The sequence below is a fragment of the Typopeltis vanoorti genome, chromosome 1 (assembly GCF_054136105.1).
Source record: "Typopeltis vanoorti isolate ZY-2024b chromosome 1, IOZ_Tvanoo_1.0, whole genome shotgun sequence".
Lineage (NCBI taxonomy): Eukaryota > Metazoa > Arthropoda > Arachnida > Uropygi > Thelyphonidae > Typopeltis > Typopeltis vanoorti.
Window position 1 is genome coordinate 126,981,869 of NC_143549.1, and position 16,548 is coordinate 126,998,416.

Consider the following 16,548-nt stretch of genomic DNA (forward strand, 5'->3'; position numbering starts at 1 on the left):
TTTTTCCTTAGGGATGTTGCAGTGTCGCAGTGCTTATGTATGGGCCGCCACTGAACAGAACTCAACCATATATACACACACCTTCCTATCCAATGGCTACAACTTTCACAGAATCAAGAAAATAATTAATCCTCCCCTCCAATTCCTGGCCTTCTCAGGATTACAGGAATGGCATCACTATCCCTCACATCCAGGGTACATTCGAAAAAACAGCTAGGTCTGAATAAAAAAAATAAAACCTCTGCACAGCTTTCAGGCCTCACTGGAAACTTGCTACCCTTATCTGTTCCACTAAAGATCAGCCACTATCTGGATAAACACAAAACATACATCTGCAATCACAACTATGGTCAATCTGGTCTTGCAGACCATGTATTGCATACCACTCACATGATCTTCTGGGGGAAAAAAACCACCATGCTCCATCACAAAAAAAAAAAAAAAAAAAAAAAAAGGAAAAAAAAAAAGACTGTTTTTGGAATCTGTACTGCAGTCAGGAATCAACTGAATTTAAATAAATATGGATGCAAGAAACTTTCCAAAATATGGGAAACATTAATCCTCTGAGATCCCAATTTAGAACCTAGGCCTCCTACAAATGCCAAGACACCCCACCTAGATTAGGACTTTAAGGTCAGACCCATGCGTTGCCCTCTGTGTGTGTGCGCGTGCACGTGCGTGTGCACATGCACTCACCTGTGTGTGTTACAAGTGTTCATTTTTACTTAATGAAAAAGTCTCAGTGACTGCGATGAAATATTGGAAGAATTAAAAGTAGTGCTATTAGTACTCTATTAAATCTCCAACATGATACTTCATGGCCTCAGGCATATAATCAGGTCTGATAAAATCATGTTGCCTGCTCAATCAATAGTTGGAGCATTCAAAATTAATCTAGAAAAGATAGTTATGCTATTTCTAATATCCTTACTACTTTTTTTTACATATCTATAAGAGATTTTTCAGATTAATGTTAGCATTCTTTGAATACAGAATGGTGTTTGAATATTAGGGACTGAGTTCAATAATATTTAGCATGATCAACGATAACAGTGGTGTAATATTTAAGCACTATTCGTATGTTGCAGGATGAGCTCCAGAGGATTAACTACATACCTGATATTTCAGCACTGAACGAATTCAAGAAAGAAAATCCAGTAACATCCAACAATTTATAAACCTATCCAAAAATACATAAAAGAAGCCTCACATTATATCACTCCAGATCATAATGAATGTATCACATATTTTTGGTTGAGACTTCAAGATGAAGATTTCTTTACCTGAATAAATGAGGATACACGAAGGTGAGTGGGGGGGGGGACTACAGACTACAGTATCTATAGTCCCTCTGAAAACTAACTTGCCCCAATCTAAGAAATTCATCTGCTCTTAACTACCACCAGCCATTCTGAATTTTTGGATTTCCTTTCTTTAAACGTTGATTTCCTGCATTCCAATTTTTCCCATTGTGAAATCATCTTTCCCAGAAATTTCCATTTTTCATAACTCCACCTACACTGATCAAGCAAGGAGAGATGCCAAGATAATGCCATCACCAATAGATAACCGTAACTACAAACTCTCCTGACCACTTCTCACGAGTAAACCTTTCCAAGTATGACACGGACTCTTTCCACTGAGCAACATTCCCACAGCCACTCTCATCTACATGTTTGTATAGCATAAAAATTCCAAGGAAAGATCTTTGTGAGTTTAATGCCTCATTTCCTGGAATAAATTAATTTGAGGCTATTTGACTGAAAAACACACACTGAACATATTACCAAAGAAATTCTTAATGGTATGGAAACATTTATTTCCTATTCCAATCTTAATTCTAATTCCTTATCGAAGTCATGGTTCTATAAAAGTTAACTGGCTTTAATCCAAATCTTCACCTTCCTTTACTGTTTATAGGAAAGTTAGGATTAACTTCAAGTAAACTAATCTTGTCTGGGTGATATTCATGCTTTTTGGTCTCTTGCCTCATTATCCACAAAAATATCCATCTTAACATAATATGCACTCTCGGACATTTTTTTTTTTTTTTTACAAGAAAGAAATCTGAAGAATCTTGTCCAAACTGGAAATCAAAAAATCTTGTAACCATGATGGCATTCTTCTGTTCTAAAGATTTTGTATTTCAGAGTTAACTCCTGTTCGATGTTGCCTTTTCATGCTCATTTCATTGCAGTTTATTCTACAGCCTGGTTCCCTTCTAAGGAATGGGTTAGAATAAACCCATTCCTAAGAAGAAAACAAATCACTAAAGGCCAGTTTCATTGACATTAAATATTTGTTGATCACAATAGTCTCCTTCTTACACAATTTTCTTCAAAATCTCTGGATATCTTCATATCTGCACTTGTAGCTTCTCCTGTGATTAAAACATTATGTAGACTATTTCTCTTTTTGAAACACGTAAATCACCCAGCACTAATGTGGAATTCTTCCTTTTTTTCCATCATTGGGAGCCCTTTCTTTCCAGGTTACAAAGAGACAATGCTTTTGATTTAATAAGGCCAGAGTTTAGCAGGATCCATTTTTGGTTACAATCTTCGATCCATGTAAAAAGAAGTCTCTCTAATTCAATCATTATAATACTTTGATTTTGAGTGCATGCATGATGAACTTGAAGCAGCCTTACCTTTCTTTTTGTATTCAGCAGTTGATTCAACCATTTTTGTGTTCTTGTCCTATCTCTGCTCTGGACTTGCCTTGTTCATTTTTCTTTGTTATTTCAAGTGTTTTTCTTTCAATAAGATTGCTTTTCGAATCATTTTCACACTTCTATTTTTTGCTCACTAATTCTTTTACTCATGATTAAAGGTTAGGAAAATAATTTAAAATAAAAAAGTAAGGAAAACAATTAAACGTGATATGATCAGCAAAATGCTATATAAACCAGACGACATAAATTTTGGCAGTAAATTTGAAACATAATGTACATGAAAATAGTGTAGTATGCCATTAAAAAATAACTTTGTAAAATGTTTCAAATCGGTATCTAAATTATTTCATCCTGGTGAGTGATTTTTTAAATAGTTAGCCATAAAAAATGTATAGATTGAAAATTTTTAAAATCTGTAACAATTATTTTTAAGATGTATATAGGCGCACTAATCGAATTTGGGTATCAAAAAAAAAAAAAAAAAAAAAAAAAAAAAAAAAAAAAAAAAAAAGACATACTAATCGAAAATGCACTAATCAAGGGATTGCTGTATTCTTTTTTTTTTTTAAATTTACTTTTTTTTTTTTTGCTGATTGTACTAATATGTAAATGAAGGGGCAGGGCAGTAGTACTGAACACTACACATGCAGGTGTGACAACTTGAAACAAATCAAAGCATGCACACAAAGAATTTCGTTATTTATTCCTGAATTTATTCATAAACAGAATCAAAAGGGCACAAAATATAGAGGGTTCAAGCAATACTTGACTACCCAAAAACCAGAGAAAGCTAACGAAAAAGCCCCAGCAACTACAAAAACATTATATATTTGAAACAACTTGAAACAAATCAAAGCATGCACACAAAAGATTTTGCTATTTATTCCTGGAGGTCATAGAATCAAAAGGGCACAAAATATAGAGGGTTCAAGCAATACTTGACTACCCAAAAACCAGAGAAAGCTAACGAAAAAGCCCCAGCAACTACAAAAACATTATATATTTGAAACAACTTGAAACAAATCAAAGCATGCACACAAAAGATTTTGCTATTTATTCCTGGAGGTCATAGAATCAAAAGGGCACAAAATATAAATGACAAAGTGAAAACACTAAAGAGGAGAGAAGAACTAGAGGAGCAACGACTATAGACCAAAGGCTCTTCCCATAATGTTTTTGTAGTGTAGTTGACCTCTATAGTTGGCAGGGTGTATCCAGCCAACTATAGAGGTTCAAGAAATACTTGACTACCCAAAAACCAACAAAAGCTAACCAAAAAGTCCCAACAACTGCACAGACCCAATAATCAACCAATAGAACATGAACACCCCAAGCATGTGCCTTGTACATGGAGGTGGTGAAGTAAAAACTATTTCATTTGATATATCATTATTCATTTTTAAGAATTGTCCGAGGTAGATGTAATCTTCAACTTTTTCGATGGTGTGGGATTCTAGAGTGATTGTATAATCTTTGCAGTATTCATTTTTCATCTATCTTGTTTTGTCCAGATGTATTTTCAATTCAATTTTTTGGCAGTTTGACATTTTTTGACAGGTTCAAGTAAAGCAGACATGCTTTACTTGAATCTATTGGCTCAGTTCCAACCATTAACTCAAATGAGAGAAAAAAAAAGAAAGAAAGAAAAAAGAAAATGCTGAATCAATTTCAAGCCTGGAAAAGCAGATAGCTGTCTTAACAGTTACCAACGTCACACATAAGCTCTGACTGAATCCCTGATAAGATTAAGTATGGGATCTTCAACAAAATTATCAAATGACTACTGCACAGGGCTGTAATGCACACTTGCTATTATTAATGCAATATTTCACTGATTAAGATTTCACTGCCATTTTGCCAGGATTCCAGAAATTTATTCTCACAGAAAATTCTGTTGAAGAAGTGGAGTACTCTTGATGAATCTCATAATGAATGTCATCTGGTTCTACAGCAATTAGTCAGCATACTGTAGCTTTTAGTTCTTTTTTTTTTTCATGAACACCCTGCTGCTATAATCTTACCGGACAGTTCAGAGTGAGCAGAACTTGATGTTTTTTCTGCTTTGCTTCTTTTTTTTTTTAGGGCCAGGAATTCTAGGGTATTGAGGAGGCTACTGATATTTTGGCAGAACTCTCCCAAATATATCTGCAACTGCTAATGGGTGAGTGGAATATCTGCCCTAGATTTTCCAGATTTTGTCCCAGTTCGTTGTGGTGTCTGTTAATTTGGTGTTCTTTTGGCTCTGACAGCAGAAGTGTCATGCTCGAGTGTGAGCATGTTTAAAAGCAATTAATTTTTGTGTAGTATGGAATAGGTATCTGAGGATGATATCTAAGCTTATTTTTACACTTTCTTGGCTGCTATATATTCAGAATTCCAGTATGATTTAAGGAAGAGGGAAACTGACGTTTTAAGAACTGCAGTTGTGGCAGCTTCTATTATATGTTCTATAACAGGATTCACTGCTTCATTTATAGAAGAGTAGCTGATTGTTACAGAATAAAATTCTGCTAAGGATGGGAGGATATTCTGGTCAGTGTGATCTATTTTCCATCATCATAATCTGTGATGGAATACACAGTTGCCTATGAACGAGAGTGGATCAAAGGAAATGAATGCTTCCATAAATGTTTTCTATTTCTCATTTAAACAGCGAAAAGAAAGATGGGGAACAAATTAGTAGCAGTGAATGTTAATGTAGGCAAGTGAAAGATAGCTTACTTCCAGTGTTTAAGATATCAAGGCTATTGCTGTTAAGCATGTGCTCCATAACTCTTCCTCTGATGTCAGGTTGCAGACTATTCCACATATAAGTACCCATTATTAAGAGAATAGGATGCGAACTGCAACTTGTGGGCATTGAGGTCATTTTGCAATATATCTGCACTGGGTGTTAGACAGACACAGCATACTTTAAGAAGAGATCCTGTTCACAGAAATATGGCAGGTGCCTCTGTGTAGTGAGGGGGGGGGACTTGAAAAGGGGATATGGCTGCCCTAAAGCATGGTAACTCTCCTTATACAGATCCACTATCCATGATCCAGCCCTATCTTGCCTTTGTCGATGATACAAATATACCACAATATAAGGTTTTAAATATGTCTCTTGTAGACAGAAGTACTCTGGCTTGTGGTTTTTCAAGGGGACCTTGATGGCATCAATTCTTTAGCAGAATTCAAGGTATTTCCATGATATCATTTATATTTGGTGGATCCTACGCATTCTTGTTTTGTGAGGTTTTGCTTTTGTCAGTCCTGGAGTTTTCCTTTTTGGAAAATTTTAGATTACCAGTGCATTTCTTGCTCCTCAGGAAAAATATATAAGGCATTATCTCAAAATTCAGTTCTGTCCATGACACTGAATTTTTTTTATGGTTGTAATTTTTATTTGGGGAAGAGGGAAAACAGGTATCAATCCTCCTCCAGTAGTGGGTCTTGATTTAAATTGAGGTGATTTTATTCCATAATTTTTTTAACTAGCAGGTTTTGATGTAAACACACCAAAAACATGAAATAATTTTTTGGTATTTTCAGGAAGTGAGGCCATATATAATTTTTTTCTCTGATTTGCCTACTGAGATTCTAACTAAACCATACCATACAAGGATTATGTAATAGTGAGAGGGTGGGATAGTCATACATGTTAATGTTCCCAGGTACTTTTTTTTTTACCATTATCTTTTCAAGGTAAGAGTTTTTCATTATATGTCATTGTTGTGATATGCTTTCTCTTCATTTCCTTATATGGTATGTTCTGCTCTATCCTTGATATATTGAATCTCTTTTTTATCCTTCCAAACCTTTGGTATACTCAGGAATAGGCTGGTTGATCTCCCTCATTTTAGTGTTTTGCTTTGCACTCTATTTTTTATGCTCTTTATTGCATACAGGACACAGGTGGCAGAGCCATAACAGGCCGTCTGAGTATGCTAACTGATATTTGAAATATCACAAATGGTTTGGGATAAAGTCAGACAAGGCAGTTGAGATTCCCTTCTTTCACAGATGTTGGAGGTTTCAAGGTGCTAAATGTAAAGTTGTTATTTCTGGTCAGTATCAGACTATTATTCCTATGTGTGAGAATTTGCCTTATAGCTAACACTCCTGAACCATTTAATTTGGAACAGATCATTCCTCGAAAAAAGTTCCAAGTTTTGTGGGGAGTTACTGTAGCTGGTGCTGCTCCCCCCCCTCCCATCACAACTGATGTTGCATAGAGGAGTTGAATGTATTGAATAAGATGTTTTAACTAGAATATCTCCAGAACAAAGTTTCTTAATGGATATTTGGGGATTATGCCAATTCTTCCAGATAAAGAACAATGAAATTTTCCTGATAAGACCACCCACCTTGCCAAAGCAGTGCAATACTACTAGGATCCTTTTGGGATGACAACGAGTTGCAATGCGCAGCAAACATGGCAACATGATGTTGGATTCCATGACAGTGGTCTGTAATATTGGCATAAAAAAAGATTCAGGAGAAGCACACAACTATACAAAAAAATGAACAGATAGATGAAAAATGAAAAGGACCAGTGCAATTAATCTTTTCATACAGCTTTCTTATTATACTGGGCTTTATACATAATGAGTGCATGCACGCACACACACATATATATGCCTTAGAACAGGGGTTGCCAAACTTCTTTGACCGTCGACCCCTTCAAGAGTTTCTTGACTTTTTATCGACCCCCTCTATTTTACTATTACGTAATTATAATAGGACAAGCAAAAAAGACACTTATGTGAGTTTTTAGATTGTTTATTTTATAGTTACAGTGTTTCTTGTATGTATAATATAGTATATACTGTATTATAATATATTATTATACGTCAAAGGGATACATTTTTGTTTTTGACGTCCTTCTTAACATTGCATATTTGATAGGAGGGATAAATAATATATAAAATATAAAATTTAATTTAGATAACAAAATAACAATAATACAATCTTCCTATAGGTATATATAGGATGTACAAAACTACCAGCCCTGCTCAACTCTTCAACATATTGAAATTTAGTTCGTGAATGAATAATGATTGAATTATAATATGTATGTTGATGAATTTTAGAACATTAACGCTCACTTGTATGTCAATGCGCAAAAATAAGACTGGGATCGAATATGTGTAAGTATAAGTAAATAAGCAACCACGCACGTGCTAGAATCTCGCTCCCGCCACGCTGCCGGGCGGGAACCACCGACATCCATTTATTGGTAAATACGTCATTTTGGCCTACATGATTGGCCTTCGTAACTATTTTCATGACCTTGCTCCATCTTACAGGTCCTATTCATGTCACTGCTTCCACGATTCACTCTTAATTGCGTTGTCAATCAGGATGGAGGTAATCCAAGTTAACCGAATTAAATATTACACGTACAACGATGTCTTATATTTTTTTATCGACTCCCAACAATGTTATATCGACCCCTGGGGTCGATATCAACCACTCTGGCGACCACTGCCTTAGAAGACAGAAATATAAGATCTGATGATAATAGAATGTTGACAGATAATAGGCTAATCTGGAGGAAAATTGTTGATAGATAGTTGGTAATGATATAACATTTATGTAGTACTATCATAAGATCCTGACCCCCCACGGAGGTATATGTCAGGAATTTGATGATTGTGATATATATAGGGCAACCATAATTAAAGAGAAGGTGTTCAGAGCCCTGTAGTGAAAACGTATTGAACAAAATGCAACCAAACTTAGTGTAAGTACATTCTGGAAAATGGGGTGTTGATTTACAGAAAAAAAAATCAAAAAGTACAAAATCTGCTATCAGTGGACAACTGGCACTAGAATTGCATGATATTTGCATAATTTCACTTTCTAGTGATGAGTTAGTGGATATGCCAGCCCTGGTTGGCTGAGTGGTTTAGTGTATCTGCTCTCCAACCAAAAGGTTGCAGGTTTGAATCCCGCATTGGGCATGGATGTTTGTGATTGTCTGTAGAAATACTAGTAGTGATAGTAGGCGGTAGATGGTGCTGGTGTAGTTGGTGGAGAGCTGTAGAGTAGGTGCCCTCCCTTGATGAGACTTTGAACTCCCTGGAAGTGTTATGTAATAATAATAATATAAGGAAGGTTGAAACAGATTTGTGTTATTCTGATAAGACTGAAGTGCTATGGATTCCACCTTACCAGAATATGTGTTGATAGTCAGATTTCCTATCAACATAGTAACACTAGAGAATTCCAACACTTGACGTTACAAGAAAAAAGGTCAAATGACAATAACAAATTTTAGAAAACTGATTTTATGATTTGAAAATAGCAGGTCTTTAGCAGAGGCCAGAACAAGGCCACAAATGGATTATTCCTCAACAAGTTGATGAAGTTGCAACTGCTGTCATGGAACATGGAATGAATAACACACAAGGCTACAGCAGTGCTCGGGCAATATCAAGGCAATTGGACATACCATATCATACTCAAATGTGTGGAAAATCCTGCATCAAATGGTGAGGTTCCCCCCCCCCCCCCCACAAGATCTCCCATACTCAAGTGTTGCGTAATGGTGATGTTGAAATTTGACTACAGTTTGCCCCGATGTTCTTAGCTTGAATGGATGTGGATGATGGAGTGATGAGCCACATTTTTATCTGAACGGCAGCATTAACTCACAAAAGTGCTACATTTGGACTGTGAATAATCCTCATGTGTTCCATCAAACCCCTTTACATTCACCGAGAGTCATAGCATGGTGTGGTTTCACTGCATCGTTTATCATCCATACTTTTTTTCGAAGAATTTCACCCAACAGGACCAGTGACTTGTACCATCTTTGCTCTTATGTATCGAGAGATGGCTGCACAACTTTGTTGTTCCACAACTGCAGCACAAAGATGCCTTGACTCTACCATAGTCATGCAGGATAGAGCATCATCTCACATTGGATTGCCAGTACAGCAAAGATTACAAAAATACTTCACAGAACAAAGAGTGATTAGTTGTGCATTTCCCACTATATGGCCACCTCGCTTGTCTGAACGGGGTGGCCATGTAGTCTGATCTCAACCCCTGTGACTTTTAGTTGTGGGCCATCTGAAACGCATGGTGTATGAAGGACATGTTCCTGATTTAGCAACCTTGAAAGACAGAATAATGCAGCATGTGAGGCAAATGAATGCAGATCTGTAGTGTTCCACTGTAGAAAGCATCGTTCACAGAATGCAGTTCTTAGAACATCTAAAAGGAGGACATACTGAACCACAACTGTAAGTTATACAAAAACGAAAACTGATTTGTTCTGTTTCTTTTAGCCATTACTGTTTAATTAATCCCAAACCACAAGCTAATGGTGTCAAATGTTCCCTGGTGGCAGAATTTTGTACTACTTTTTATCTTCTGTAAATAAAATCCCATGTTGTGTGTGTGCGTGTGTGTGTGTGTGTGTGTATGTATATATATATATATATATATATATATATATATATATATATATATAAGTTGAGCAGCTCTCAGATGTGAACTGTAGACTAAAATACAGACATATTATTGAAAAGAAAATGAAAGAGTTTGAGAACAGGAATCAAACCTTGGAGATTCAGTGGCAAACTCTGAAGGAAACATTGATTGATTCTGCCAGAGAGGCATGTGGTGAGGTTGTGTGCAAGGATAAAAAAATCAGAACTCCCTGGTGGACACAGGAAGTTAAAGAGGCAGTGAAGGAAAAGAAGAAAGCATACCAAAAGTTCCTGGCAAATAAGTCAGCTTTTACTCTTACAGAATACAGAGACAAATGTAAGAAAGCTAAACAGTGTGTAAAACTAGCTAAACAAAAGTCATGGGAGGACTTTGGCAAGAATATAGAAAATAAATATCAAGAAGGTGGCAAAATATTCTGGAGGTTGCTGAAGAAGCTTAGGAATGGAGGAAAGAGTGCTGTAAAAGGAATTAGAGATGATAAAGGTGAAATGAAAACAGGAGAAAAAGATATCCTTGAAGTATGGAGTAATTACTTTGAAAAACTGCTAAATGAAACAAGCAGTGATGACAGCACAGTGATAAAAAACACTGACCAGGCATGCAGTCAGGAATACATATCCATACTTGAAGTAGAAAAAGCCATCAAAGGCTTGAAATGTGGAAAGGCAGCAGGAGTAGATGATATTCGACCAGAAATGCTGAAGTATGGTGGTATAAGAGTCTTACAGTGGCTGCACTGCATAGTTCAGAAAGCCTGGACAGAGGGACGAATTCCTGATGATTGGAGTAGAGCTCTCATAGTACCCATATATAAAAAGGGAAATAAAACTGCATGTGAGAATTACAGAGGTATTTCCCTACTGAGTGTTCCTGGCAAGATCTATGCAAGTATACTTGAGAAACGGTTGAGAAGAATTGTGGAAGAAAAGCTTGGTGAAGAACAAGCTGGATTCAGGCCAAATAGAGGCTGTCAGGATCAGATCTTCACTTTACGACAAATAGTCGAGAAAGCATGGGAATATAACAAAGATCTGTATTTAAGTTTTGTCGATTTGGAAAAGGCATATGACAAGGTGCCAAGAGAGAAGCTATTCAATACGCTGCAGTTATATGGTGTCAATGAGGCATTATATCAAGCAATACTTAGTCTTTATTTGAGTTGTGAGTCAGCAGTTAGAATTGAAGGAAGTACAGGAAAATGGTTTAATGTTAAATCTGGTGTGAGACAAGGATGTACATTATCCCCTCTGTTATTCATTATCTATATGGATCACATTATGAAGGAATGTGGTATTAAACCTGATATCAAAATTGGAGATGTTAATGTCAGCTCTTTGCTTTATGCGGATGATGTTATACTTCTAAATAAATCCGCTACAAGTCTGCAAGATTCTCTGACTAAATTGAATAGCTGTTGTAATAGATATGGTATGAAGGTCAGCAATAAAAAGACAAAGACAATGAAAATAGGCAGAATCATTGAAAATGTCAACTGTGTTTTGAATGGAGAACCTGTGGAACAAGTAAAACATTTCAGCTACTTAGGCACAATTTTTACTGAAGATGGTAAACTAAATATAGAAATAGACAACAGAATCAGCAAAGCTGGTATCGTGGGAAGTCAATTGAATAAATTCATATGGAATAAGAAAGAAATTAGTCGGAACACTAAATTAGCTGTATACAAGACTGTGTTCAAACCAATTTTAACTTATGGATCTGAGAGCTGGGTCAGAAGTAAAACACTTGACCAAAGACTAGAGACTGCAGATATGAGAGTCCTGAGAAAGATTAGAGGCGTGAACAGATGGCATCAATGGCAATATCATATTAAAAATGAGGATATTAGGAAAGAACTTGACATTGTCAGCATCCTGGAATGTGTTAGCAGAGCTAATCTCAGATGGTATGGTCACTTAAATAGAATGGGAGAGGAAAGATTAGCAAAACAAGTGTTCTCTGCCAGGTTGGCAGGAAAACGACCCAGAGGAAGACCAAGATATAGGTGGATTGATACGGTACAAAGTGCCTTAGACGATAGAAATATAAGATCTCATAATGTTGGAGTCTTGACAAGTAACAGACTGATTTGGAGGAAAATTGTAGATGGGAAGTTAGTAATGATGTAATTTTTTCATGTAGTACTGTCATATCCTGTACACCCCTTGAGGGTACATGGCAGGAATTTGATGATGATGATGATGATATATATATATATAAAAGGTCAGCCATATCAAGTTTTAATCAGTGATATTCATACCACTTACCAATGAATAGTAATTTAACAAATAAGTAGTTTCAGCAATGCATTTCATAGGTTATCTTTGATTTTTGATATATTTTGCAAGTTGTTATTCAAGCACATTCACTGATAATGTGATAACCTACCAAAACAAGGACAAAAATAGTAGTTTTTATTGGATCTGAATATAAACAACATAAATACCAAAAAATTAAATGTATAAAATAGCTAATATTTAGAAACATTAGAATTCTAAATACCTACGCTTAGAATCTACATAATTATTTTAGCTATTTAATTCAGAATATGCAGGTGTTGGGGGGAGAGAGAGAGGGAGTGATAGAGAAAAACAAAGATGGCAAAATCACAATGCATAAAACATAGCAATATTTTATAAAATGCTACTATATAATTTTGTCATCTTTCTTTCTCTTTTTTAGATACTTACAGTGATGAGACTTAATCCAAAATTAGAAGTTTGATGTTTGACTGCCAGCTCTATACTATGAAGCACAGCCTCTATTCTGTCTTGTAAGAAACCATCCCTGAAAGGTAATTCTTTCTTAAACAAAACCTCATGAAAGTTAACATAGCAAGAGCTGAGGAAGTAAATATCCATGTTTTATGTCAAACAGACAAATTAATGTTTACATTAACAAACTTCACTAAATTGAAATTCAAAAGAAAATCTCAAGATTAAAAAGAACTCCCTAATAATATGGCCATAACATGCTGGCAACAATTTATTCTTTTTAATTATTTAATAGTACTAACTCACATCATAAGAACAAAATAAATATGATAATTTATTAAGCTCTTGATATTTCACTGGATTTTGGCTGAAGATGATTTTAAAGAAACTCTCTCCCAAACTTCTTGTAAATTAATGAAGCCATATTTGTTTGCATTTAAGAGTTGCCAATGATGACTCCAAAAATATTCTTTCAGACTTGTAATGGCTTCTATATAGTACTGTAGTTTTCTTTCATTCAATCCTATGTAGAAGATGACAATGTGTGATGATCCGTTCTTTACTTTCCATAATGATGGTATCATATGGTACCACCATTATGAATAGTAAAGATCATAATGATGGTACCATATGAATTTCTTATGTTCTTCACATGTTAAAAGATCATGAACAATTTTAAGACAAATGGTCAATATGTCAAGGAAGGACAGACAGTTATTTAATTCTTTTTTCTATATAACAAGATATTTTAGGATGGTGTCTACTGCTGTAAAAGTGTGTCTTAGTGCATGGGCCATTGAGCTCAGATGCAATAACTAATTAGACAAATTAGGCAATGGGAGAGGGGAAGGAAAGCACGCTTAAGAAGACTGTGATCTATAACCTGATAAGTTGTATAATCCTTTAAAAGATAATACACATTTTTATTGTATTCTGTTTTTCATGCATTATGATAGTAATGTTACTCTTATCAGGTTTGCTTAGAATAATTTTGGGTTCAAGGCTATATTGTGAAAGATCAGTTTAGTGTGCTGTAAAACAGGTGATTTTTATCTGTTTTATTATTTTTTTAATTAGAATAATTAGTTTTTATAATATATTACTGGCAACCTTTATGTTTGCATTATTTTGGGTGAATTTCCTAATATATTTGTTGTGAAATTACAATATTAAAGTACAAAAACACAGAAGAACAATAAAGCAGCAATAAAGAAAAAACGCTATCCTGAATAATATTTAAGTTAAAAGGAAGAGTTGTAAAATAACCGATCCTATAATAGTATAGATGATTATATAGACTAGTTTCACCACATCTGCTAATGGCCTCTTCTGAGTTAGGGAAAAAAAAAAACACAATAAAGGGGTAAATGTGAACCATTCCATATCTAAAAAAAACAGAATATGTAGGAATCATTACACAAAAGGTTAAAAGTTTGACATGCAGAAAGATCCAATAAGCGACTTCCAAATATCACATAGAATCATTCCTTGGTTTCTCATGAGTGTTCCTTGTGAGTGGATAACCATCATAGATTCTTTGATGCTGCAGGCATTGAAGCTATCCTCTATGTAAGGCATGAAGCTCTTGTCCCATTCAGTATTACGGTGGATGTAGAAGTAGAAAGCTAGGCTGAGCTGTCTTCTCTGTTGTTATTCATGTCTCCAATATGTCTTTTTTGTCTTATTTCCAAACTTCTAGATGTTTGCCCTATGTAAGAAATGCTACAAGAACATGGAATATTATAAACTCCAGGATATTTGTTGAAAGAGTTATGGTCTTTAGGTGAATGTAATAAAACTTGTATAGTTTTATTACATTCACAATGAGTTTGAAAGTCACTCTTTTGTCATGAGATTTTAGGAGATTGATTTCAAGAGAAAGTCTACCAATGTAAGGGATGGAAACTGAGGTTCTGTAGTGAATATTGGGAAATTGTTGTGGAATAGGAAAAGAGAATAGTATTCTTTGTACAATTTTCTTAGAATATCCATTGCTCACTAGTAGATGAAGTAGAGAGACTGCATTTTTTCTACATCTCTTCTTGTAAGAGAGAGAGAGATCAACCTTTTGAATGTATGTATAATATCTAATTTTTGTGATATGTGGTGCAATGAGGAGAAATATAAGTAAAATCCTGTTTAACTGGGGGGGGGATGCTTTATGGTGTATATGCTGAGAGAGAGAGTCTCCTTTTGCTTTTTTCGAAATTAAAACATCTAGGAAAAGGAATTTTCCATCACTTTCAAGTTCCAAAGCGAATTTAATTTTATGATGGAAAGAGCTGATGGAAGAAAGAAAATCATGCAACTCAGCAACACTGTATTTCTAAATAATAAATATGTTTTCTACATATCTCCAACAAAGTGAAGGCTTTTGATTTGTAGATGTGAGGAAATGTTTTTCAAAGTTTTCCATGAATATGTCAAAACATGGCCGATCTGGCTTTGCAATGCAAGGCCAGATAGCCACTTGTAAATTTTCCCATTCCATCTGAAATAATTTGACTGGAGACAATGTCTAAATAGTTCAGAAATATCAGGAGGGAACTGATCAACTAAAGTGCCATAATTTAGTGTACAGGAACCCTGCCAACAAGGATACAATATCTAGACTAGCTAGAATATCATGGTAAGATGGAAATTTCTAGTTTTTGTACAAAGTGTTGCAAGTTTTTGATGGAGTCTGTATTTCTGATGTGATTCATTAAAAGTTTAGCCAAATGTTTTGATAACAGATAAATAGGTGAATCAATACTATCTACAACAGGCTGAAGAGGAATATTAAACTTGTGAATGTTTGGTGTTCCATATAGTCATGGATTTAAGGGATGCATAGATTTCAACCTATTTTTAAGATTTGTAGGCCACACAAGCATGTTGTGTAAAAGGTCATTAGTCTCTCCATGATTTGTCCAAGTAGGGTCATAATCTAATGAAGTATAAGTGGAGGTATCTGAGAGTAAAGATGAAATCTTAAGACATATAATCAGTTGTATTCATGATTACAGTTGAATTGCTTTTATCAGACTTAAGTACAGTGATACCTCGGCTAACGAAGATAATTCGCTCTGGAATCACATTCATTAGCCGAAACATGATTCCCCTAGGTTTCTATAGAAAATCATTTAATTCGTTCTGGATGTTGCCTACTATTTAAAGATAAGTTTTATAAAATAGTAAAAAGTACACTATAAAAGGGCAAAAACTCACCAAAGGCTGAGATGGAAAGGTACCCAAGATGAAGGAGAATGGAAAGTAGAATGAAAACCTGATGATCTTTACACTATTATTAAACTGAAAATATGTACACAACATTTTTACTATTCTTCTTCCAAATTTTCAAAGTTTATTCAAGGTAAGTCCTCTCTTCTTCAGTAGCTGGCCTCTGTCTCTTTGCTAAAGAAGTCAAAAATCTGTCCAAAGTTGATTGAACTTCTCTTTTTTTTTTTTCAGAATGTTTTTAAAGTGATTCAGACACTTGTCTTCAACCAAGGCACAAAGTCTCTTCATTTCAGCTTTGTTGGGATGCTACTTTGTAGCCAAAGACTGAAACTCTTCCCAGTAGTGCAGCATTTTTTTAATGTCACCTGTTGGCATTCTTCCCTTTTTATTGCTGTCCTCCTCCTCCTCTGATGAACACTCTTTCCTGATTCAATTGCTTTTTCAACTCTTCAAGATCTTCTGTTGTCAGATCTTTTGAGTGTTCTTCAACTA

The 16,548-nt window shown here is 35.1% G+C and overlaps 1 protein-coding gene across 1 annotated transcript in view; it reads right to left on the reverse strand.

Annotated features, from left to right (window-relative positions):
- Positions 1-16,548, reverse strand: part of LOC150110408 (presequence protease, mitochondrial) — a 320,487-nt gene that overhangs the window by 127,204 nt on the left and 176,735 nt on the right. Inside the window, exon 12 of the mRNA XM_090393554.1 lies at positions 12,811-12,907. Within this exon, the coding sequence (XP_090249680.1) occupies positions 12,811-12,907 (97 nt within the window). The remainder of the gene's footprint in view (positions 1-12,810; positions 12,908-16,548) is intronic.